General features: G+C 45.5%; 2 protein-coding genes across 7 annotated transcripts in view; one reads left to right on the top strand and one right to left on the bottom strand.

The window, feature by feature from the left end:
- The window catches only part of mxd4 (MAX dimerization protein 4), a 31,526-nt gene extending 24,219 nt beyond the window's left edge, over positions 1 to 7,307 (top strand). Inside the window, exons 4-6 of the mRNA XM_063049573.1 lie at positions 3,162 to 3,276; positions 3,460 to 3,628; positions 4,389 to 7,307. Of these exons, the coding sequence (XP_062905643.1) occupies positions 3,162 to 3,276; positions 3,460 to 3,628; positions 4,389 to 4,543 (439 nt within the window). The 3' untranslated portion in view covers positions 4,544 to 7,307. The remainder of the gene's footprint in view (positions 1 to 3,161; positions 3,277 to 3,459; positions 3,629 to 4,388) is intronic.
- Positions 7,308 to 14,739: 7,432 nt separating this feature from the next.
- LOC134347238 (PRELI domain-containing protein 1, mitochondrial-like) overlaps positions 14,740 to 26,658 on the bottom strand; it is a 68,221-nt gene continuing 56,302 nt past the window's right edge. For 5 of the 6 annotated variants that reach the window (XM_063049579.1, XM_063049578.1, XM_063049580.1 and 2 more), the window contains 2 exons: positions 19,776 to 19,907; positions 14,740 to 16,149 (listed from right to left, as the gene is read on the bottom strand). In XM_063049579.1, coding sequence (XP_062905649.1) covers positions 16,022 to 16,149; positions 19,776 to 19,907 — 260 coding nt within the window. In that variant the 3' untranslated portion in view covers positions 14,740 to 16,021. The remainder of the gene's footprint in view (positions 16,150 to 19,775; positions 19,908 to 26,658) is intronic. The other variant, XM_063049581.1, reaches the window with a different exon arrangement.

Below are 26,658 nucleotides of genomic sequence, written 5' to 3' on the forward strand. Positions count from 1 at the left end.
GCCTCTTGGCTCTTCCCTCCACCTGCCTATCCCTTCCCTCTGCAGCCCCTCCTTTTCTCCGATGGTCCATGTTCCTCTCCTATCAGATTCCTCCTCCTCCATCGCTTTACCTTTCTTGCTTGTCACCTCCCAGTTTGTTCTCCCTCACCCCTACCCCCCCCCCCCGCCGGCTTCACTTTTCACCTCCTAGATTAGGGGTTCCTAATGTTCTTTATGCCATGGACCCCTACCATTGATCGAGGGGTCCATAGACCCCAGGTTGGGAACCCCTGTGACCAGAAAGTCCTCCTTCCCCTTCCCCCACCTTTTTGTTCAGTCATCTTCTTCCTCCTGAAGGAGTTCAGCCTGAAACGTGGACAGTTTACTTCCCTCTGTAGATGCTGCCTGACCTGCTGAGTTTCCACCCCATTGTTATCAGACTACATGCTGAAGGATGAACTCCCTTTCTCCAAATCAGCCTTGCAGCGGCCTTTGCAGTCTACGCACCTACACTGTGTTTCCTCAGTAACTAAAACACTAAACTTTGCATTTTTTTGTTTTTAACGGCCTTGTTGTTCTCGTGTATGGAAAGATCTGTCTGGATGGTATGAAAAGAAAGGTTTTCAGAGGAGTCTCGTAACTTGTGACAATAACAAACCAGTAGCAATGCCAAATCTGTACTTAAGCGGTTCCCTTTTGAAGGCACGATGGCAAGTGCCTCCATCACGCCTGCGTTTTCGATTCCAACCGCAGCTGCGAGAGACACAACCAGTTTAGTGTCCCGCTGGTTCACTTCCCCTTTACTGAACCCTGGGAGACAGGATTTATCGGCTCCTGGAGAAGCACACTGTGATTAGGGATAGTCAGCACGGCTTTGTGAGCGGCAGGTCATGCCTCACGAGGCTGATTGAATTCTTCGGGGAGGTGACCGAACGTGTGGATAAAGGTAGAGCAGTGGATGTGGTGAATATGGATGTCACTAAGGTGTTCGCAAGGTGAATCTCCTTTTCCCTTTCTTCCATGGTCCACTGTCCTATCGGATTCCTTCTTCTTCAGCCCTTTGCCTCTTCTACCTATCAGCTCCCAGTATCTTATTTCATTCCCCTCTACCCCAGCAACCCACCTTCCTTCCCTCGTCGACTGACTTCCTATCAGATTCCTCCTTCAGCACTTTGCCCCTTCTACCTATCACCTCCCAGCTTCTTACTTCATTCCTCCTTCCCCCATCCACCTTTCCGCTTTGTCATCCAAGTCACATAAAAATCACAGCGAGCAGGGGTTCCCGAAATGATCCCTGTAGAATGCTACTGGTCCCCTCCCCTGGCCTTGCCTGTCACCTGCCAGCTGGTGCTCTTTCCCTTCCCCTCACGTACTCTGGCTTCTCCCTTCCTGTCCCGTTCAGATGAAGAGTCTGGGCCCAAAGTGTTGACTGTTTGTTCCCCTCTGTAGATGCAGCCTGACCCTGCTGCGTTCCTCCAGCATTTTATGTGTGTTGTTCAACCTCACGGTGGCCCTTGTGGTTTACCTGCCTACATAGTACTTTCTGGATTTCCAGTCTCTCTTGTGTTCGAGGTTCCCCGTGGTAGGCTTGTTCAGAAAGTTGGGAGGTCTGGGAGCCAGGGAAACCTGGGTGCGTTGATTCAGAATTGTTTTGCCCGCAGAAGGCAGAGGGTGGTAGTGGTTGGATCCCTGTTGCGTTTGAGGTTGGGGACCAGCTGTATTCTACAGGGATCATTTCTGGAACCCCTGCCCTCTGTGATTTTTATAAGTGACTTGGACGACAAAGTGGAAAGGTGGGTGGGTGAGCTTGCAGATGACACGAAGGTCAGTGGATAGTGTAGGATCTACACTGTAGAAGATTGTCATGGGTTTTAATCGATGCAGAACTGGGCTGAGAAGTGGCAGATGGAGTTAAATCTAGAAAAGTGTGAGGTAATTCACTTTGGAAGGTCAAACTTTGAGGCGGAATACAGATTTAATAGCTGGATTCTTAGCAGTGTGGAGGAACAGTGGGATCTTGGAGTCCATGTTCATCGTTCCCTCAAAGTTACTGCTCAGGTTGAAAGGGGTTGTTAAGTATGGTGTGTTGGTTTTCATTAGTCAGGGATTGAGTTCAAGAGCAGCGAGGTGATGTTACACACACTTAGTATATTGTGTACCTTTTTGGTCGTCTCATTATAGGAAGGTTGAGGAAGCTTTAGAGAGGGTGCAGAGGAGGTTTACCAGGGTGCTGCCTGGATTAGAGAAGAAAGACTGAGCCTAGGGCTTTTTCTCATTGGAGTGGAGGAGGATGAGAGGTGATGGAGGTGTACAAGATGATAAGAGGCATTGGTGGTGGACAGCCAGTGCCTTTTTCCCCAGAGTGGAAACAAGACTGTAAGACCTAGGGTCAGAATTGGATTGGATTGGACTGGAGAGCATGCCTTATGAGAATAGGTTGAGTGAACTTGGCCTTTTCTCTTTGAAGCGACGGAGGATGAGAGGTGACCTGATAGAGGCATATAAAATGATAAGAGGCTTTGATTGTGTGGATAGCCAGGGGTTCTTTCCCAGGGCTGAAATGGCTAACAGGAGGGGAGCCTATTTTTAAGGTGCTTGGAAGTAGGTACAAGGGGGATGTCAGAGGTAAGTTTTTCACACAGAGTGGTGGGTGCGTGGAATACAGTGCCAGTGAAGGTGGTAGAGGCGGATACAATAGAATCATTTTAAGAGGCTCCGATAGGTACATGGAGCTTAGAAAAATAGAGGGCTATGTGGTAGGGAAATTGTAGGCAGCTTCTCAAGTAGGTTACTTGGACGGCACAACATTGTGGGCCGAAGGGCCTGTAATGTGCTGTAGATTTCTGTGTTTCTATGTAATTAGGCCACTCAGCTCAGATTGCAGATGGAATACAGGGTAGGGAAGTGTGCGATCAGCAGTTCCCGGTCTGCTCGGAGACAAATTAGAAGAATGGGAGAAGTGGCAGATGGAGTAATGTAGGAGAATGTACGGTCATGCACCTTGATAGAAGGAATTAAGCATAGACTAGTTTCTAAACGGAGCAAATTCCATTGGGGTTTGTCACTCTGTTGATATACAGTTATTTGTAAAATTCTATTGTATTTATTTTCTCTGTAAACATCTGTAAGGAAATGAAGTTTATGGTAACGTGACGTATTGTACTTTGCCGTTTGAACTGCAGACGAGCCAAGCTGCGGCTCTACCTCGAGCAGCTGAAGGAGTTGGTTCCGCTGGGACCCGACTGCTCCAGACACACCACACTCAGCCTGTTGAAACGAGCGAGGACTCACATCAAGGTAACCACATGCGATGGACACTCCCCCCCCCCCCCCCCACCACCCCCGACCCTCCGAGCTCTGACACCTCCACCCCGTCTTCACTCTGACGCCCGGTTACCCAGTCCCCTTCCCACTGCCCCCCACTGATGTTGTTGCTCCCTGACACCCCCTCTCTGTTTTCTCTCTCTCTCTGCCCCGCAGAAGTTGGAGGAACAGGACCGGAAGGCGTTGCACCAGAAGGAGCAGTTACAGAGAGAGCGTCGTTACCTGCGTCGCCGCCTCGAGCAGTTGGCCGTGCAGGGCCTGGAGCGGCTGCGAACGGACAGTCTGGGCTCCACCGTCTCCACCGACCGCTCCGACTCTGAGCAAGGTACGCACCCCGGCCCCTTCCTTTGTGCTGTCAGGAGGGGTGGGGGGTGGGGGAGCCATCTCCCGGGTTCAGGGATGCCTTCTCCCGTGTCCCAGGCAGTAACGTTGCCTGCATTCCTTGTGGGATCTTCCTTTGCACTCCAGGGGACAGGAACATTCTGGCATCCCAGCCGGTTATGTTGACTAACCCCACGTGGGCGCGTGGCCAAGTGGTTAAGGCATTGGACTAGCGACCTGAAGGTCGTGAGTTCGAGCCCCAGCCGAGGCAACGTGTTGTGTCCTTGAGTAAGGCAATTAACCACACATTGCTCTGCGACGACACTGGTGCCAAGCTGTATGGGTCCTAATGCCCTTCCCTCAACATTGGTGTCGTGAAGAGGGGAGACTTGCAGCATCGGCAACTGCTGGTCTTCCATACAACCTTGCCCAGGCCTGCGCCCTGGATAGTGAAGACTTTCCAGGCGCAGATCCATGGTCTCGCAAGACTAAACGGATGCCTTTAACCCCTGTGGAGAGGTTGGTTCCCTGCGAAGGGCTGAGCTGTGTCCACAACCCTCTGCAGTTTCTCGTGGTCACGGGCAGAGCAGTTGCCGGGCGACTGCTCGGGAAGGTGTCCCGTAACGGAGGGTCTGTTGGGGGGAGGGTGCACGTTTCTGCATTGGCGACTGTGGGTCGGAGGCTGCGCGGGTTGGAGGTGGGGTAGATATACCTTTCCTGAAGCATCAGTCACTGCATCGCTCTTCTTCCCCCCCTCACTGCAGAGGCGGACGTGGACATTGAGGGCATGGAGTTTGTCCCAGGAGAGCTGGACAGCGTGGGCAGCGTCAGTGACGCCGATGACCACTACAGTTTCCGGAGTAGCTCCAGCGACAGCGGCTACGCAGACTCACGTACCATCACCCCACGGCTCTCGTAGTGGCAGGGGGCGGCGAGGCCGCACGTGGCACTTATAGAGCAGAATCTACCCTCTTGCCCCAGGGTTAAACTGCACTCTCACACTCTCCATCACCAGCTCCCGCCTTGCTCCTACCCTCACACACTTCCTTGCAAGACCCTGACTGGATGGGCGGACCAGACTGGATCCCCAAAATTCCTGAGTGAGTGCTTGTCCAACCCATCCTCTGCTGGACCGGACCCCACCCCACCTCACTCCCGGAGTGGAGTGTACGGGACCGGACCCCACCCCCACTCCCAGAGTAGATACTGCTCACACCCCCACCCCTGGACTTGGATCCCAGGACCCACCCCCTGCTCCAGGCCCCTGTTGGGTTCTAGTCTGTGCCTGGCTTAGTTTGGGGTTGTAAGGAAGGTAGGGGTGGTATCAGCAATAATCCGGGACGAGTTGGAGATGTGATAGTGGGTGAAGAGCCAGCTCTAATGATTAGCCTCACAAGTAGAGCTTTGATTTTCTTGAAGTTTCTTTCTTTGAGTCCAAACTGTGGAGACCCCACGATAAAAGTTACAGTGGGCCCATCTTGTCCCTGGCTGAGGTGTCCCCAGGCACACAGTGTATGGGGCAACAGCCTGCCACCTCTCCCAATCACATATCCTAATTCCCAGCCTCCCGGGAGCAGTAACACAAGATGCACGAGGAACGCAGCGTTTATGGAGGGGAATAAACTGATAAGACCATAAGACATAGGAGCAGATTTAGGCCTCTTGGCCCTTTGAGTCTTCCCTACCATTCCATCGTGGCTGATGTCTCTCTAAACCCCATTTTCCTGCCTTCTCCCCATAACCTTTGACACACTGACTAGTCAAGAACCCTGTAACCAATATACCCAGTGACTTGACGACTGCAGCCCTGGTGTGTCAAAGAATTCCACAGATTCACCACCCTCTGGCTAAAAAAATTCTCGTCTTTCTTCTAAATAGATGTCTATTCTGAGGCTGTGTCTTCTTGTTCTAGACCCCCCCCCCACTGTAGGAAACATCTTCTCTAGCTAGACCTTTCAAGATTTAGTAGATTTAAATGAGAACCCCCCCTCCCTACCCATTCTGCTAAAATCCAGCGAGTATGGGCCCAGAGCTGTTAAATGCTTTAGATAGCTTTTTGTTCTGAAGATCATTCTTGTAAGGACGGGTCTCCTCTTGAGACGTGGACTGTTTATTCCCCTCCATGGATGCTGCCTGACTTGCTGAGTTCTTCCAGCATCTTGTGTGTGGCTCAAGATTTTCCAATATTTGCAGAATCTTGTGTGTGTGTTTGATTTCCAAGAGCAGGGTCGCCCTCTTAAAAGTGAGAGGATGACTTCCTGAGGGTTTCATCGCCTCCCTGTTAATCCGCAGGGGTCGGTGGTGTGTTAACACAGAACATTACGTGTGAAGCACTGCCCTACCTGGGTACAGTTCCCTCTCCTCCACCCTCCCCCTTTAGATCACCTCTGTCGAGTGAAAACTGGACGCCTTTACAGTCTTGCTTGGTGTTAGTCATTAGAGCGTGGCTTTGTAGACGAACTGACCAATTTTTTTAAAAGTAACGTCTCGAGAGAGGTCTCTTCAAAAAAAAAACTTACAAAAATATTAGTCGAGTAATTTTAACTGGTGTAGTATCAAATTTCCTGTATCAAAAATTTGTATTATATTTTCCTAAATGTTATCTAAACCGTGCTTGTTGGGGAGAGCAGGGATGGTGGAGAGGGGTGGATGGGGTAAGGAAGGGGTGGTTTGCCTCCAGACCAGAGACTCTCTCTGCCATTGTCACGTGGTGCCTTAGTGACTGTTCCTCAGGGACCCCTGTCGGTCTCAGGATGCTGCCACTAAGCTAGCTTCCCCCACACCCCCTGACTTCCCCGAGCCCCTTGACCACTTCAGAAACCGATGAGAAGAACTTCTTGGCAGCTCTCGACCTCATTTTTGCACTCTCTAGCCGACTGCTGACCACCCTGCAACCCCAGGTGGTTTCTGGCTGGGGGCTCGCCCCTCGAGCCCCCTCCCAGTGGGAACAGTCGGTGGCTAGAACATGGCAGCTGTATTTTGGAAACAAAAAAAAGCCTTTTTAAAAAGAAGTAACAAATATAGTGTATGCTATTATAATATGGTGTTATTACTGGACCAGTAATTAAAGAACACACTATCAAACCCCTGGCGGAGGGGTCAGACAGTGCTTCGTATTGGACAGACAGACTGCCAGATTTACTGCAGTTTTTGTTTTGAAGATTATGTTGAGTTTAGTTTTGTTCTCTCTCTCTCTCTGTCTGTCAGTCTTGTAAACCATCCATTTCTGAACCACAAAAGCAATAGAGGTTTTACCTTCATTATTCTGGCGACTGTTATTAGGATCAAATTTGCCATCCGTCCCTTTATTCACTAGATAATGGGCTGATCAGATCAAACGGGAGATGCGCACGCACAGCTACACAGACACACAGACACAGACACACACATATATACAGAGAGAGACACATACACACACACACACACCTGTTTGCTGAGGGTGAAACAACTCTGGCACAGAACCTCCAGCATCCTGGGACAGATGCAGGGCACTTACTGAGCGAGGGTTTCACCACAAGGCAGGCTCACTGAGGAGAGGTGGTGGTTGCGGAGAGGAGGGACTTGTGCTGGGAGGTGAGGGTTGTTGGTTTCCTGAAGATTTGTGCCCTCAGAAGTTTCCTGTTCTGAACGGGATGAAAACATTAACTGCTTTTTCCCCTCCCACCCCGACCTTCCCCATTCCATCTCTCCCCACACGTGGATCTATCAAGTATTTGACCCTCCATTCCTTGTGTGGGATATCTGCCAGACTGGACACTGATTTAACCCTTAATTTGCTTGCCTATTTATTCAACTTTCAGGCTCCTGGGTGGGGCCTGTTGATGGGGGAGGGGGGGAGGTGCAGCAGGATGGTAGGGGTCCATGGCCTTAAAAAGGTTGGGAGCCCCTGATCTAGGAGGTGTTGACGCTTTGGAGAAAGGTTTTTGCCAGAGGGACTGTGTTGTTCTCCTCCCCTAAATCAAACCAGCCATCAGGTTTTTCGTAGGAGCTTGCGAGGGGGAGATATTTAACCTGCCCTCTTCCACCCCTGCCCCCATGCCTGAATCGTGAGGGACCCCAGGACCAAAGTATTGGCAGTTCAGGGAAGTAGGTGTGGTTTGGGTATCCCTGAGGGGGCAGTGTTTTTAGATGGGGTGCTGCATTCTGGTGCCTAGGTACTGGTAGGCTCTAATTCAATGTCTTCCATTAACTTATAACTGCCTAAGTTAAAAAAAAAACGGTTGTATGTACGTTGGCAACAGGGACTCGAGCATGAGCTTGGTGGGCTGAATGGCTGGCCTCTGTGCTTGTGCAGCTCTACAACTGAAGAGTGACCTGGTGAACATGCCCCACACCACAAATGTGTGCCCCTCCCCTCCCCTCAGCTGCTGGGCCACTCCTTGGTCATCCAGCGGATGTTACCCACTAGCCCCAGGCCGCAGGGATGTGTCAGCGCACCTCGTGCATTTTTAAACGTGAAATAGGAAATTTTTTAGCAGTGAAGCATTTGTTTTTTTTTGCTGGGTGGGAGAGGAAAAAAATGACGGGGGTGGATCTGGACAGAAAATGTAGACTTTATATTTTAAATAAGGTCTCCAAGAGACCAAAACGTTCCATCCATTTGTACAATTGATTATTGCAAAGCATTTTTAAGCGATTGATTTTTTTTTTTGTGTATTGCTTCATGAGGAATTTGGCCTCCTCCTGATGGATCCAGGGATTTGAAGAAGGGAATGTTACTGTGGTATTAAAACATCATTTTGTGCCATAATCACCAGCTTCTTTCTTTCAAAGAAAGCTTTTTTTAAAAAAAAATGTGAAATAACATTTAAAGAAAGTGGACTGAATCTTTTCATGCCACTGGGAATTTCAACATGGAAGTGTTTTTTTTGTCTCTGTGGGAGAATGGAGCTGTGAACATGCTGTTTTTTTGCGGTGAAGGTGATACGGGCAACTCCCGAGACACAGGCTGGTGAGGCTTCAGTAACTCCAGTTCCTGGGGAACGGATTCACTTGTGTGGTTGGCCTCAGGGCTTTGGGGGAAGAGGGCAGCGAGGAGGCCTTTGCGAATGGCTTGAGGTACACTGGATGGGTTCTGTGCTGGAGACTTGTGAAAATGTATTCAGGAGCTCCCTTCAGTATGGAATGCTTTATATAGCTCCTAAGATGTATAATATAAATTCACACATTCATGGTGCTGGCTACTCCCAGTAGCACAGTGAAGGCAATGTGTTGTATCATTCTGTCATTGTAATATAATAAAACATTTTTTTACATCATTTGGTCTCTTCTGTTCTGTGGGAGGGTGGAGGTAGTGCGGATAAGCTCCCACTACTTAATAAATGCTCCTAATTGTGTGCGTCTCAAATAGCCAGCTCCTGGCCTTCACGTGTGGCTTAGCTACTAAGCCTGGCAGAACCATTTCTACTGACAGGAGAAGGGGAAAAAGTGACTCACTGGCACCTTAAAACCAGTCACTTCGGGCAGATGGGGCTCGTCAACCATGGTTGGTATCTCATCTAGGAGAAGGAAAACTCTGATCTCAAACCACCCCTGCCTTGTGGCTATACCTACTTGGGGAAGGCTTCGGGAGTAAACCCTGAGAAAGAAATCTGGACTTGGAGTCCCTAAGGCAGTCCTACGTCGAGGACAAACAGCTAATGTGCACAAGACAACAATTAGTGCAAATACAAAACGGGGAAAAAAACCAAAAGATCGAGAACATGAGATGAAGAGTCCTTGAAAGTGTGTCAGTAGGTTGTGGGAACGTTTCAGTGACAGGGTAAGTGAAGTTATCCCCTTTGGTTCGAGAGCCTGATCATTGAGGTAATAACTTGCTGAACCTGGTGGTGTGGGTCATGAGGTTCCTGTACCTTCTTCCTGATGGCAGCAGAGAGAGGAGAACATTTCCAGATTTTCAATAAAGTCCTTCAAGTCGAAATTCTTCATAGAGTACTACACAGAAACAGACCCATTGGCTCATCTAGTCCCCATCGAACTATTATTCCGTCACGACTTTATTCCCTGGACGAGGCGAGATTTGATAAAGGTATACAAAGTTCTGAGGGGTATAGATAGGGTAAATATGAGCAGGTTTTTTCCATTGAGGTTGGATGTGACAAGAACTGGAAGTCATAGGTTAAGAGTGAAAGGTGAAATATTTAAGGGGAGCTTCTTCACACAGAGGGTGGAATGAGCTGCTGGAGGAAGTGGTGGATCTGGATTTGATTTCAATGATTAAGAGAAATATGGATAGGTTCATGGAGGGCTATGGCCCAGGTGCAGATCAATGGGACTAGGCAGAGTAAGTTTGGCATAGACTGGATGGGCTGTTCTGTGCTGTAGGTGCTCTAGAACTCCATTTTGAAGAAACATTGGAGGCTGCCGGCAGAAAACTTTCCCCTGAGCATCCATCAGTTCAGGACAAGGGGGTGCCTGATTAGAAACGGGGAGAGCAACAGACACACAAAGATCTGGAGCAGGTCAGGCAGCATTTATTGGAGGAAATTGGATAGTTGACATATGGGTCAAGACCCTTCTTCAAACTGGAGATAGCAGAAGAGGGCAGAAGCCCGAAAGGGGACCATGAGGGGGGAGAGCCTTTCTTCACGCAGAACTGGAGTACCCAGCCTGAGCGGGTGTCAAGGATCAGTTTCAATTAAAATTTGCCAAGATTGAGTGAAAAGATTTCAATAACTACTGATCAAAGGTAGCTTTATTTATGCTACTGTCAGGTGTGATGCTGGAGATGTTGGAGTTGAGTTCAGTTCTGGTGCTGTCTGTAAGAAGTTTGGACGCTCTTCCCGTGACCGCATGGGTTTCTTTTGGGTTCTCTGGTTTACTCCCACATTCCACAGATGTACTGGTTAGTTGATCATTATTATCCTGTGATTAGGCTAGGGTGAAATGGGTGGGTTGCTGTGCAGCATGGCTCGTTAGGTAAACAGAATTAAGGTGGGAAAACAACATGACATAAATGTACCACAGTACAGACTCGCTGACAGCTGATTCCACCACACTGTGATTTAAAAAAAAGTAGTGAATACAGCCCAGTCCATCATGGGTAAAGTCCTCCCCACCATTGAGCACATCTACGTGGAGTGCTGATGCAGGAAAACAGCAGCATTTATCATCAGGGACCCCATCACCCAGGTCATGCTCTCTTCTGACTGCTGCCATCAGGAAGGTGGTACAGGAGCCTCAGGACTCCCCACCATGTTCAGGAACAGTTGTTACCCCTCAACCATCAGGCTCTTGAGCCAAGGGGATAACTTCACTCAACACTGAACTGTTCCCACAATCTATGGATTCACTTTCAAGGATTCTTCATTCAATGTTCTGGATATTTGTTGCTTTTTATCATTTTTGTTGATTTTTCATGTTTGTACTTGCAGTTTGTTTTCCTTAGCACATTGGTTGCTTGTCTAGTGTGCAGTCTTTCATTGATTCTATTGTGATTCTTTGCATTTACTGTGTATGCCTGTAAGAAAATGAATATCAGGGTTGTATATGATGATATATATGCACTTTGATAATAAATTTTGAAGAGCATAAGGTCTACAGGTTAAACATTGGAAAGTAACCGCTGCTGAGTGGAAACAGTGGTCAGAGAGCTGATGTAAGGTTGGGAGGGGCAAGCATGTACTGAGTGAGATGTCTTTAAGCTGGGGTCACAGTTGTTACTATTTAACATTAATGTGATGCAGAACAGACCAAAGCAAGGGGTGCAAACTGGTAACAGCATAATGCTTTACAGTGCCAGCGATTGGGGTTCAATTCCTGTCACTGTAAGGAGTTAGTCTGTTCACCCCATGACCATGTGGGTTTCCCCTGTATTGTGGGCATGTGATGTTGGCGCCACAAGCATGGCGATACTCACGGGCTGCCCCCAGCACATCCTCGGACTGTGTTGGTTGTTAATGCAAACAACACATTTCACTGTATGTTTCGATGTACACATGACAAACAAAGCTAATCACTGCAGCCCCAGAATTCAGTCCTGATGAAGGGGTGATGGTAGAGGCAGATACATCAGGGACATTCAAGAGACTTTTAGATAAGCAAATGGATGATAGAAGAATAGAGAATTATGTAGGAGGGAAGGGTTACATTGATCGTGGAATAGATTAAAAGGTCAGAACAACATCCTGGTGTTCTCTACTCTACTCAATACCGTGGTAAAGCAACACTATTATGACTCTGAACATTTGCCATTAAAATAACTTGCTATTTCTGTTTTCTTTCTTGTAAAAATTGTGCATCATTTACATACATGTACTTGTGAATGTGTCTGTGATGCTGCCACAAGTATTTCATTGCATCTGTAGATACATGCACTCATGCATATGACAAAGGGTGGCGAAAGTGAATGTTGGTCCTTTGGAGGACCAGAAGGGGGAATTGATATTGGGTAATGAGGAAATGGCCGAGGCTTTGAATGACTATCTTGTGTCAGTCTTCACAGTGGAGGACACATCTAACACGCCAAAGAGAGACGTTATGGGTAGGATGGGAGGTGAGGTCCTTGATACAATAGCTATCACTAAAGAGGTAGTGCTGAGCAAACTTGTGGGCCTGAAGATAGATAAGTCCCCTGGTCCTGATGGAATGCATCCCAGGGTATTGAAAGAAACGGCAGGAGTTATAGTAGACGCTTTGGTGATAATGTATCAATATTCCCTGGGCACTGGGCTGGTCCTGGCGGATTGGAAGACGGCGAATGTCACACCACTGTCCAAAAAAGGATGTAGGCAAAAGGCAGGTAACTATAGGTCAGTTAGTTTAACATCTGTAGTTGAGAAAATGCTTGAAGCTGTTCAGTAAAGAAGAAATAACGAGGCATCTGGAAAGAAATGGATCCATCAGGCAGATGCAGCATGGATTCAGCAAAGGCAGGTTCTGTTTGACAAACTTACTGGAGTTCTTTGAGGATATAACAAGCGCAGTGGATAGAGGGGAACAGATGGATGTTATTTATTTCGATTTCCAGATGGCGTTTGATAAGGTGACACATAAAAGACTTATCCATAAGATAAGGATGCATAGGGTTGATGTATTAGCATGGATACAGGATTGGTTAACTAATAGAAAGCAGGGAGTTAGGATACATGGGTGTTACTCTGGTTGTCAATCAGTGGTGAGCGGTGTGCGGCAGAGGTTGGTTCTGGGCCTGCAACTGTTCACGATAAACATTAACGATCTGGAAGAGGGAACCTAGTATAGTTTATCGAAGTTTGCTGATGACACTAAGTTGAGTGGAAAAGCAAATTGTGCAGAGGATGTGGAGAGTCTGCAGAGATATAGCTAGGTTAAGTGAGTGGGCAAAGGTCTGGGAGGTGGAGTACAATGTTGGCAAATATGAGGTCATCCACTTTGTAAGGAAAAATGGAAGATCAGATTATTATTTAAATGGTAAAAAAATTGTGGGCGCGTGGCCAAGTGGTTAAGGCATTGGACTAGCGACCTGAAGGTCGTGAGTTTGAGCCCCAGCCGAGGCAACGTGTTGTGTCCTTGAGCAAGGCACTTAATCACACATTGCTCTGTGACGACACTGGTGCCAAGCTGTATGGGTCCTAATGCCCTTCCCTTGGACAACATTGGTGTTGTGGAGAGAGGAGACTTGCAGCATGGGCAACTGCTGGTCTTCCATACAACCTTTCCAGGCACGGATCCATGGTCTCGCAAGACTAATGGATGCATTTACTAAAAAAAAATTGCAGTATGCTGCTCCGCAGAGGGACTTGGGGGTGTTTATGCATGAATCACAAAATGTTGGTTTGCAGGTGCAGCAGGCTGTCAAGAAGGCAAACGGAATGTTGGCCTTCATTGCTAGTGGGATTGAATTTAAGAGGAAAGTTATGCTACAACTATACAGGGTACTGGTGAGGCTGCACCTGGAGTACTGTGTGCAGTTCTGATCTCCATACTTGAGGAAGGATATACTGGCTTTGGAGGTGGCGCAGAGGAGGTCCACCAGGTCGATTCCAGGGATGAGGGGTTTGGACTATGAGGAGAGATTGAGTCGCCTGAAACTGTACTTGCCAGAATTCAGAAGAATGAGAGGAAATCCTATAGAAACATATACAATTATGAAAGTGATAGATAAGATAGAGGCAGGAAAGTTGTTTCCGCTGGTAAGTGAGACTAGAACTAGGGGACATAGCCGCAAGATTTGGGGGAGAAGAGGAGGAACGGCTTTTCCCAGAGAGTGGCGAATCTGTGGAATTCTCTGCCCAATGAATTGGTGGAAGCTACCTCAGTAAATATATTTAAGACAAGGTTGGATAAATTTTTGCATTGAAGAGGTATTAAGGGTTATGGGGAAAAAGCAGGTAGGTGGAGATGGGTCCATGGCCAGATCAGCCATGGTCTTATTGAATGGTGGAGCAGGCTCGACGGGCCAGGTGGCCGACTCCTGCTCCTGTTTCTTATGCTCGTATGTACATGACATGTATGTACTTTGAACTTGAATAAAATTGAACACAGAACACTATAGCACACTTAGGCCCAGGTTCTTGTGCCAAGTTTTTAAGCTATTTCAAGATCATCTCTCCACATTTTTCTATCATCCATGTGCCAATCCAAGAGTCACTTGTGTCCTTAATATACCTGCCCTTGCCACCACCCCCAGCAGAGCATTCCACATAATCCTTACCCCTGGCATCCCCCCCCCCGCCACTATTTCCTCCAATCACCTTAAAATTATGCCCTCCTATTAGCCACTTCTGCTCTGGGGAAAAAGTCTCTGGGCTGAGAAGGCAGGAAGAGGGAAGATTCCCTGTGTAAAAGTACAAGGGGGTTGGGATAGAGACTGGTAGGTGGTAAGTGGAACCAGATGGTGGGCAGATGGAAAATATATTCTGTAAAATCCCCTCCTATACTTTCATCCAATCACCTTAAAGTTATGGCCCCCAGTATTAGCCATTTCCAACTTGGGAAAAAGTCATCGGCTGGCCACTCTATCCATGCATCTTACCATCTTGTATACCTCAATCACGTCGCCTCTCATCCTCCTCTGGTGCAAAGAGAAATGCCCAAACTTGCTCAACCTCTGCTGATAAGACATGCTTTGACTTCCCATGCTCCTTCACATGTTAAGTTGAGGGCCTGCATAAGTGGGATTGTTGCTCTCTTGACACAGACACAGACACAGTATTAGAGTGAACGCTCACAGATTTGAGTTTTAATTAAAAGCCTGGTGTGCATATGCTGAACAGATGGCCATTTCAGGAGGAGCTTACTGACAGCCTGATGCACCAAGGGGCAGTCAGCCGAGCAGAACAGAATATCGCAGCTTTTCACTCAATGCTTCGTTTTGATATTTATTAAACATTAAGAAAGGTACTGACAGTTCTAACAGATCCAAGGCAATCTTTAGAAACTCAAACAAAAACCGTTTTTAGTAAACTTTGCCCATCCAGTTTGACAATAACAATAAATTAACAGTTAGAGGTTTCATCAGCAAGAGTTTGTGCAAACACAGCTATTTTTGCTAGCTCGAGGAAGCTTGGCAGAAGGGCAGTGTTCCTTTCAGACTTGCCGTAGAAAATAAGCACGCAACTGCCGCAGAGTCAACCGAACAGCTTTGGTGACCTGAGACGAAGACTCTGCAGCCTCCAAGATGAAAGTGCAGGCTATGCGGATACCACTCACAAGAACAAAAAGCTGCACGTTACAAGGTGTGAAGTGGAAAAAAGAGAAAACAGAAACATGGGGGGCGTAATTAAAATTTAAAAGAGACCCATCAACCGTTTGCTCAGATGTGAACTGATCTTCCACAGGGATGAACTGTACAATCAGAATACAACCACACTGTCCTTTCAACACTGTTTGTTCTTCATTCAACTTGTGGATTCAAATCAGTTCTCATCTGGGATGAGAAATGTCTTTTCAAATCCAACCTGAAGTGTTGGCCCTGGTCTGAATTTGTTTTAGTGCAGATGACTGGATTGATCCATTTTAATGTTATGATAAACACATTCAAAACAAAAATGAGGTTTCCTACAAGGATTAAAATTTTAAATTAAATATCAGACAAGACAAATTACTGAACATGGGTTAAAACTTCTACCCAATGCTGTGGCCTGTGCTCTCAATTCAATTGATTAAAAAAAACAATTTAAACATTTCTGAAAAACAAACATATTTAACTACATCCAATTAAGTCCTGGAAGGCCCTTGAAGCTATGGATATTTTTTGAAATCCTTCGTAACTATTTGTACAGTAAATGCACTTATTTAATCTACTGAAATAATAAGACTTTCAGATAACAGTTATTAACAAACAAGAAAATAATGATGTAAACTTTTAGTGCATTCAATAAAAGGTCATTCCGAGAAATGTTGACTTTTTGGTATTCTTGGAACATTGAACCTAGCCAGATGGATGCCTTTCGTGATTGGGAACTCTTGGCTGGTTTCAGACAAACTGCTTTGCCTTCTGAGGAGCTGCTTTGGAGGCCAGATCTTTCGCCTTTTCTGTGGCAGCCAATGCCGTTTCCTTTGCCTTCTCCGTTGCCCCTTTCAATGCCTTGGGGGGTGCTTCACCTGAAAAAAAGAGACCCCCACCCAAAAAAAATCAGGATAATGAACAGCATGAAGACTTTAACCATCTGATTTACAGTGTCTTGGTCATTGCTAAATCACTAATACATCCCTTCTCTTCTCCTCACCTGGCTTGCCCATCACCTCCCTCTGCTTCGTTTCCTCCTTCCCTTTCTTCATGGTCCACTTTCCTCCATCAGATTCCTTCTTCTTCAGCCCTTTACCCCTTCTACTTAGCTCCTCCAGCTTCTTTCTTTATCCTCCCTCTCCCTACCCCTCACCTGCCAGCTTGTACTCAAAGAGTCTCAGACCAAAACATCATAGAAACGTAGACATGTACAGCACATTACAGACTCTTTGGCTGACCATGCAACCTACTCTAGAAATTGCCTAGAAATTCCCTACTGCATAACCTTTATTAGTCATCTCCTTATTCCTCTCCATTGATGCTGCCTGACTCGTCCCTCCGGTATTTTGTGTCTCCTTTGGATTTCCTGCATCTCTAAGAAATACTTCAGTTTTTTAGTTCTGGGGAGAATCTAAAACTAAAGGCCACTATTTAGAAAAAAGGAGCCACCCAGTTAAGACTTAAGTGCAGGATCAGTCTTCCACTCTCAGAGGGAGAACCAGATCCTAGTTTCCACCATCGTTCAAACAGCAAGTTCCAGAGTCTTTGAATATTTTTAAGACATAAAGATAGATACTTGATAAACAAGGGAGTGAAAGGTTACTGGGAGTGGACAAGAATGTGGAGTTGAGATTATGATAATATTTGATTACAATCGAACTTGTTAAATGGCAGAGCAGGCTTCAGGGCAGGCTGGTCTACGCCTGCTGCAAGTCTGTATGGCAATTGGTTAAATGCTGAGATACAGCAAAATTATTCTGTTTGCGTGACACCTTATTTTCAATGGGTTGGATGTCTGCCAGCAGTGTAATGGGGAGGAGGAAGCTTGATGTCTGGAGAGTGAAGGACAGACGTCAGTGGGACTGGTATCTCAGGTAGGATCTAAATGCTTCCAGGAAATGTTTTAATTAGTTTGGAGGAGGAATTTTGACTCCATTTAGTCTGAATGTTTCTGTAAATAAGCTGCAAATTTCTACAGATTTATGGTGGAGAGCATTCTGACTGGTACGAACACACGAGATTCTGCAGATGCTGGAAAATTAAAGGAACACACACAAAATACTGGAGGAACTCAAAAGACCAGGCAGCATCTATGGAATGCTTATCCCCCTCTATAGATGCTGGATTGCTCATTTCAATTTGATTTGCAAACTTGCACCCTATCCCTCCCATCCGCCCATGTGTGAACAGTCTTCCAACCCCAGGATAGGCCTCCAGTGGACTCAGGCCTGCAGACTCTGATTTGACTTCCTCAGCACGTTTGCTCCAGTCTTTTGAGTACTGCTCAAGATTTCCAGCATCGTTTATCTAAGGAAACTTGCTGAGAACAAACTGGCTGCAACATTTCCCACATTACAGCACACTTAAAAAGTACTGGATGCAGAGTGCGCTGGGGATGTGCTGAAGGGGGTATGGAAGTTGCTATTAAGAAAGGTTTTTCAAGCAAGATTTTAAGCAAATTTCACGGCATACGCCAGTGATATTAAACCCAATTCTGATTCACCTTCAGTCCTCCACAGATGTTTATTCCCCTCCATAGATACTGCCTGACCTGCTCAGTTCCTCCAGCATTTTGCTTGTGTTACTCTGGATTTCCACCACTTGATGGTTGATACTTGGAGTGGAGGGTGGAGATATATCTCCACCAAAGGAGGTGTAGGGTGCTCCTTCCCTCTGCTAGCCTGCAGGACACCCTTGGGCAATGTGTAGCACTTGCTTACTCCCCCCATCAGGGTCACTTGAAGCCACAGAAGCAGGTGGTGGATGGTCGTATGAACAGCCGATGCAGATCACAAGTGCTGGTTACGTGACTACTGACATCAGGCAGAATCTCTGAAGAGTATTGATCATGTCTGGGGTCACCCACCTTGTAAAAACGCTGCCCAGAAGGCAATGGCAAATCACTTCTGTAGAAAAATTTTGCCAAGAACAATCATTGTCATGAAAAGACCATGATTGCTCATATCGTATGACATGGCAATTAATGAGCTGTTGATAATATACCTGTTTCTGATTTAAGTTAAATATGCTGAGGTGGGATGGAGGGAGAGGGCAGAGGTCAAGGAAGAAGGGTTCTTTCACCTAGAAGTCACTTGCAGAACAGGTTACTTCACAAGCTTGAAAAAGCATGCAATGTGAATCATTGATAGGTACCTGGCTGATATTTATTATTTGGAGAGGCACAGATAGGGTGGATAGCCAGTACCTGTTTCCCAGGGCACGAATAGCAAACACCAGAGGGCATATGTACAAAGTTAAGGGAGGGAAATTTAGGGGAGGCATCAGGGGTAAGTTTTTTTACACAGAGGGTTGTGGGTGCCTGGAATGACTTGCCAGGGATGGTGGTGGAGGCTAAAACATTAGGGGTATTTAAGAGCCTCTTGGACAGGCACATGGATGAAAGAAAAATCGAGGGTTACGGGGTAGTGTGGGTTTAGTACGTTTTTTTAAGGAATGTATGGGTCGGCACAACATCGAGGGCCGAAGGGCCTGTACTGTGCTGTAGTATTCTAGTGAAACTATGTCATGGAATGTGGATAATTAACACCAGCATTAATTGCACTCCAGCAGGCAACAATGAGCTTCCTCTGATGCAGTGTTGTAATCACATCAGAGGGGTGCTGAGAATCAACTCTCTGGGGAGGAGACTGGACTGTGAAGGACAAGGTTAGACTCATGGGCACTTGTCTCCCCACCACTGAGGGCATCTTCAAAAGGCGATGCTTCAAGAATGCAGCATCCATCATTAAGGACTCCCGCCACCCAGGACATGCGCTCTTTTCATTCCTACCATCATAGAGGTGGTATAGGAGCCTGAAGACACACATTCAATGGCGGAGGGGAAGAAGCCATCGGATTTCTGAACAATCCATGAACCCGTGAGCACTACCTCACTATCCTTTGCTCTATTTTTGGATTACTTATTTTTATACATTTCTTATTGTAACTTAAAGCATATTTTCTGTATTGTGCTGTACTGCTTCCACAAAAAATAACATAATAAATGTCATTGGTAATAAATCAGGTTCAGACTCAGAAGACTGTAGATGGTAGAAATGCAAGACCAAATTCTGTCAATATTTTCTATGGTGGCGGAGTTTAGGACCAGAGGGCACAGGCTCAGAAAAGGACATCGCTTTAGACTAGAGATGAGAAGGAATTTCTTGAGCTAGAAAGTGGTGTATCTGTGAAATTCATTGGCCAACTCATTGAGTACATTTAAAACAGAGATTGATAAGTTCCTGGTTAGTCAGGGCTTCAAAGGTTACAGGCAGAAGGCAGGAGAATGGGGTTGAACGAGAAAAATAAATTAACCATGATCGAATGGCAGAGCAGACCTGATGGGCCAAATGGTGAAACTCTACTTCTGTTTTACGGTCTGATACTCAGCAGGCCACACAGCACCTGTGGAGTCAATGTTTCAAGTCACCTATCGAGTCCGATGAAAGATGATAGACCTGAAATGTTAACTGTATTTCTTGCTCCACATATACCGCCTTACCTGCTAAGCATTCACAATTTTTAGCTTTTATTTGGGGTTCTTCACACACAAGGAGTTGACCGCTAGATCCTGTTGTTGGTTGTGGTCTTAACATCCAGAAATCCATACGTCTACTGATGACCGCATCCTCAGCTGTCCAAGACCCAACCATTGCAATTCAGTTTATAAATGGTTCTACTTTTCATTTTAGACAGTTCTCAAAGCCTTGAATTTCCAATGCCTCCCTTCCCTTTCTCAATCTGTTTCTATCTCTAGAGACAGCTTATCAACTGATTATCTTTTATAAAGCCACCGATTCTCACAGCTACCTGGACTATACCTCTTTCCCAACCTGTTACTTATAAAAATGCCATCCCTGTCTCTCAGTTGCTCCATCTGTTCTCAGGATGAGGTTTTTCATTCCAGAACTAAGGGACTTTTGGTTGTTTACATATATTAAAAGGCATTATAAGAGATACCTGAATGACTGGAAATAATTGTATACTAAACCTTTTTGATTTAATAAGAATGGCTATCAATAAAGAGCAACTAAGTCCTCGCCTTTACAATCAAATCTTTGAATAGGGACAAGTTTTGCATCAAAGGGACATTGACCCCAGCTACTGGAATCAAAATTTGGTGATTATTTCACCCCATTTTCTATAATCTGTTGTATGTCATGACAGTATTTTGAAATACTCCTCGAGATTACTTCTGGAGTGACAGACAGAATTAAAGGAGGGAAGTAGATCGGAGGAGTCCATTTCTGTGACAGCCAGGTTTCAAAAATAAACCTAATTGCATATGCTTTAAATTTATTGGTACTTTCCCAATAACATAATAAGCAGTCCTGTGCTATGTTTAAACAGTGAAGTTAAAAGATAAGTCTAATGTTTTAAAACAAGTACCCTGAAATACAATTGTTACAGTTTCAGATTACAGCAGACACTGGAATATACAGCACTTAAATGTAATAATCCCTTTGCATTCTTTCAAATTTCAGAATCAATTTGTTTGGTAACAACCACTTCCTTACTTTGGTGCCAGAAAAGTTGAATTTGCATTACACATTCAGGGCTGCATTTCAGATGAAAGATACAGCCAGAACCCTGTCTGCTCTGTCAGACTCTGACAGTACTTCAGTGTGTGGATTCATCAGCACCGAGAGCCAATTTTACCCCACTCCATCTTGTAATGTATGGGAACTTGAACGAGAGAACGAACACGAACACAAAAAAAAGCACTGGAGGAACTCAGCAAGCCAGGAAGCATCTATGGGGGGGGGCAGGGGAAGAGGGGGGAGGACTGACAGATGTGCCTGATCTCATGATTCAAGATTATTGATCACAAGTGTAACGACATATACAATGAAATATATTGAAGAGTGAGAGAGTGTGTGTTCCCTCTGACCTTCCCCTCTCGGAGGCAGAAAGTTCTACCTTTAAGTAAAGCCTCACTTTTGTCCCCCTGCGCCCACACCTCAGTGAGTTCTGTGCCCGCCATGATGCTGAGCTTTTCTTCCGCCGTCTGTCTCCACCTTCTTTGGCAAGGATTCTCCACCCAGCACCAATGACCCCTTCTCCCATCTTCAACCCTCCCCTCTTCCTGGACACCCCGCCCTGGTCTTCTGCCTGCTCTGGACCTTTCATTGCCAACTGCCAATGGGACATTAACTGTCTAGACTTTAACACTCCTCCCTCCTATTCCAACCTCACTCCTTCCGAATGCTCAGCTCTCCACTCCCTCTGCACTAATCCTAACCTCACCATCAAACCCACAGATAAGGGAGGTGCTGTAGTAGTCTGGCGTACTGACTTCTACCTTGCCGAGGCTCACAACACCTCCTCTTACTTACCCCTCGAACAGAACCACACTAAGGAATACCTGGACATTGTCTTCCACACCATTACTGACTTTATTAACCCTGGGGATCTCCCATCCACTGCCACCAACCTCATAGTTCGTGCACCCTGGACCTCCCATTTCTACCTCTTACCCAAGATCCACAAGCCTTCCTATCCAGGTAGACCCATTGTTTTTGCTTGCTCCTGCCCCAGTGAACTCATATCTGCATACATTGACTGTGTTTTATGGCCCCTAGTTCAGTCCCTTCCTACCTACAACCATGACTCTTCAGACACTCTAGATCCTTTCAATGATTTCAAGTTCCCGAGATACCCGCCTGTGTGTGCATCTGTCCAACTGCCTGCGCGTGCTTGTCTGTCTGCTTGCGTTTGTGTGTTGCACCAGATTCCCCAATATCTGCAGAATCTCTTGTGTTGATCTACAGGAACTTGCTGAGAACAATTTGGCTGCAACATTTCAAAGTTCAAAGTAGATTTATTGTCAAAGTACACATATGTCACGAAACACAACCCTGAGGCTCATTGTCTTGCAGGCATACTCAATAAACCCATAGACTAATAACCATAACAGGTCAATGAAAGACTGCACTAACTTGGATATTCAACCAGTATGCACAAACTGTGCAAATACAAAAAAGAAATAATAATAATAATAATAATGAGTAATAAATATCAAGAACATGAGATGAAGAAACTTTGAAAGTAAGCTTATGGGGACAGTTCAGTGATGGGGCAAGTGAAGTTATTCCTTTTGGTTCAAGAGCCTGATGTCTGAGAGATCATGAGAGATCAGGACTGTTCCTGAACCTGGTGGCATGAATTCTGATTTGAGTCTTGATGAAGGGTCTCGGCCCAAAACGTCGACTGTTTACTCTTTTCCACAGATGCTGCCTGGCCTGCTGAGTTCCTCCAGCTTTTTGTGCATGTTGCTTGGATTTCCAGCATCTGCAGATTTTCTCTTGTTTGTCTTGGGTGTGAATTCTAATGCCCCCATACTTTTTTTCTGTTGGAATTTCCTACATTACCACACTTCAAAAGTACTTCACAAGCTGCAGAGTGTGTTGGCAATGCGCTGAAGGGCATATGGAAGTTGCTACAGAAAAGTCTTTCAAGCAAGGTTTTTTTTGCTTTTCCATTTTACAGTCATTACCTGAGGCCTGGAGGTATTTATCTGTCAAAGCCACATAGAAGGTTAATAACACACAAAGAATGTTGGAGGAACTCAGCAGGGCTGATACCCTTCAGCAGGACTCTTGTTTGTGAAAGGGACCAGACTAGATTTTTCAGGTATGGAAAGCAAAAGTAAGACTTGCATTTCTAGTCCCTTTCACCACCTCAAAATGCTTGAAGTGCTTTCATTTTCATAGAAGTGGTGACAGATGTCTTAAGAACTCAACAGGTCAGGCAGCATCTATGGAAAGGAATAAAGAGGTGATGGTTTGGGCTGGACTGAAATTTACTCTCTGTAATTAAAATGTCATCAGTGCATGCTTGCAGATTTCCCTTCTATATTGCAGTTCCCTATCAGTGAGTGAGTGGCACTGTAAAGTTTTATGCTCCTCATTGGTTAATTATGAAGATAACACACATTCCATGCACCACATCAGTTCTTTCTGACTTCTTTGAAATAACACCCCGATGAAGGGTCTCAGCTCGAAACATCAGCTTTTAATTCTTCACAGATTGGACCACAAGACGCAAAAGCAGAATTGGGTCATTCGGATCTTCCGGTCTTCACCATTCCATCACAACTGATTTATTACCCTTCCCAACCATATTTTCCTGCTTTCTCCATGTAACCTTTAACAGCCTTACTAATCAAGAGTCTATCAATCTCAGTTTTAAATGTACCCAATGACTTGGCTTCCCAGCCATCTGTGGCAATGAATCCCCTTCTGGCTAAAGAGATTCCTCATCTCTGCTCTGAAGACACATCCTTCTATTCTGAGGACATGCTTGCTGGTCCTAGATTCCTCCACTATCGGGAACATCCACTCCACACATTCATTCTATTGAGGCCTTTCAATGTTCAATTGGTTTCAGTAAGATCACCCCTCATTCTTCTAAACTTCAGCAAACACAGGTCCAGAGTCATCAAATATAATTCATATGCTAACCCCTTCATTCCTGGGATTATTCTCACTTCTTGTCCTGCTGTGTTCCTCCAGCATTTTGTGTGTGTTACTCTGGACTTCCAGCATCTACAGACTCTCTTGGGTTTATGACTGATGCTTGATCTGCAACTCAGTTGAAGAATGGTCCCTCAACTCAGTACAGCAATAGGGGAGTGCTATGCTGTAAAGGATGATGTTCCCCTGCAACCATGGCCTACTCCAAAAAAATGGTCCTCAAAATATGCCATTGTTGTTCATTTAGAACTTGCCACAGACTACTTTCAAACACACTGAGTGGCCACTTTATAAGGAGTAACCCGGTGTGATTTGCTGCTGTAACCCACCCATTTCAAGATTCGACGTGTTGTGCATACAGAGATGCTCTTCTGCATACCACTGTTGTAATGTGTGGCTATCTGAGTTACCGGCTCTTTCCTGTCAGCTCAATCCACTCTGGCCATTCTCCTCAGAACTCTCTCGTTAACGAGTTTTTGTCCACAGAACTGCCATTCACTGGATTATTTTGTTTTGTTTTCACACCATTCTTTGTAAACTCTAGAGACTGTTGTGCATGAAAATCTCAGATCAGCAGTTTCTGAACACCAGCAATCACTCCACGGTCAAAGTCACTTAGGTCACATTTCTTCCCCAGTCTGTTGTTCAGTCTGAACAACAGCTGAACTTCTTGACCATGTCTGCATGTTTTTATGCATTGAGTTGCTGCCACATGATTGGCTGATTAGATATTGCATTAATGAGGTTATGAGGAGTACAGGTGTAGCTAATAAAGTGAGTGCATTTAACAGTTGGAACTATGCTTTCCCCTTCCTTCACACTTATTACAAAGACAGAAAGCTGACGTGGTGCATGGAATGTGTGTATCTTCAGAATCAACCAATAAGGAACATAAAACTTTATACAGCTACTTACTCACTGATAGGGAACTGCAATATTGAAAGGGAATCTGAAAGTGTAGACTGATGGCATTTTAATTGCAGAGAGTAAATTTATCCTCTGGGGTGGAGTAGTTTAAATTTATATTCTAGGGGGAAAAGTGGGTGAGGAAGAACATCAAAAATTATTGCTCAAAAAACAAAGACCAATTTCTGTTCTTATTTACATTTGGAACATAGGGCATTGAACAGCACAGCAACAAGCACTTTGGCCCACAATGTGGTGAACCAATTAAAGCAGTAATCAAATGCCTAACTAAACTAATCTTTTCTGCCTATATAATGCCCATAATCTTTCCATTTTCCTCACATTCATGTGCCTATCTAAACATCTCTTAAAAGTCCCGAATGTATCTGCCTCTACCATCACCCCAGACAATGCATTCCAGGCACCCACTGCTGTGTAAAAACCTTGCCCTTCACATCGCTACTGAAATTACCTCCTTAAATGCATACCTCTTTTCAACCCTTGGAAAAAGATGTCATCTGAAAAAGGATCTAGTAGTCTAGATATTATCTGTTTACTCTACCTATGCCTCTCATTATCTTATAAACTTCCGTCAGATTTCCTCTTAGCCTCTGCTCCAGAGGAAACAACCCAAGTTTGTCCAACTTCTCCTTAGCACACATGCCCTCTAATCCAGGCAGCATCCTGGTAAACCTCTTCTGCACCTTCTCCAGAACCTCAACATCCGTCCTACAATGGGGTGACCAGAACTGTAAGCAATTCTCCAGATGCATCCTAACTAGAGTTTTATAAAGTTGCAACGTAACTTCCTGACTTTTGAACTCAATGTTTTGATGAATAGAAACAAGCATGCCATATGCCTTCTCAACCTCCCTATCAATGCTGTAGCCACTTTCAGGGAGATATGAATTTAGACTTCAAGATCCCCCTGCTCACCATTTGGCCTACTAAGGTACAGCATTTCACATTTGGCTGGGTTAAATGCCATCTGCCATTTCCCCGGCTATATCTACAACAGATTTACACCTCGTAGTTTTCTTTGCCAGTCGTCTACGCTATCCCCATCACCAATCATTGTATCGCCTGCAAACTTACTAACTCACCCATCTACATTTCTTACATTTATATTGCTTGACAGCAACTAGCGATGAAATGGACTTATAACATTGTAAACCAGTGGGTTGTTGTTATGTCTACCGCTCGCTGTGAAAATGGGGGACACCTCCCTCTCCCTTGCCAGGGAGAGAGAGAACCTGTGCTTTGTCGAATGTCGGATGAAATGCGAAACCTTTGGGGTAAAGTCTGTGTCTTTGCTATTGCTCAGCACACGCTTGGGCTCAGTGACGGTACTGATGCACTTTTTTTTTGCTGGTGGGGGGAGGGGGGATTGTTACTTACTGCCACACGCGCGGGAGAGGGGATCTGGGGAGGGACTTTGGGGTTCTCACGTTTAACTGTCGTTCATTCTTTGGGGCACTTCCCTGTTTTCATGGATGTTTGTGAAGAAAAAGCATTTCAGGATGTATATTGTATACATTTCTCTGACATTAAATTCGACCTTTGAACCTTCGAATACAGAAGCAAAGACGTAATGCTGAAGAATTTTCTTTTTAAATAAGGGATTGGACAGACAACATTTCGAGTATTGTGAGCAGTCTTGGGCCTTTTACCTAAGAAAGGATGTGCTGGCATTGGAGGGGGTCCTGAGAAGATTCATGAAAATGATCTCAAGAATGAGAAGGTTATTGTGTAAGAAGCATTTGATGCTCTGGGTCTGTACTCAATGGAGTTTAGAAAATTAAAGGAGGTATTTCACTGAAACCTATCGAGAACTGAAAGGCCTAGATAAGAGTGGATGCAGAGGGGATGTTTCTAATAGTAGGAGAGTCTAGGACCAGAGGAAGGTAAATCTATGGAATTCATTGCCATAGACATGTGTGGAGGCCAAGTCATTGGGTATATTTAAAGCAGGAGTTGATAGGTTCTTGATTAGTAAAGGTGTCA

Source organism: Mobula hypostoma, chromosome 5 (assembly GCF_963921235.1).
Source record: "Mobula hypostoma chromosome 5, sMobHyp1.1, whole genome shotgun sequence".
Lineage (NCBI taxonomy): Eukaryota > Metazoa > Chordata > Chondrichthyes > Myliobatiformes > Myliobatidae > Mobula > Mobula hypostoma.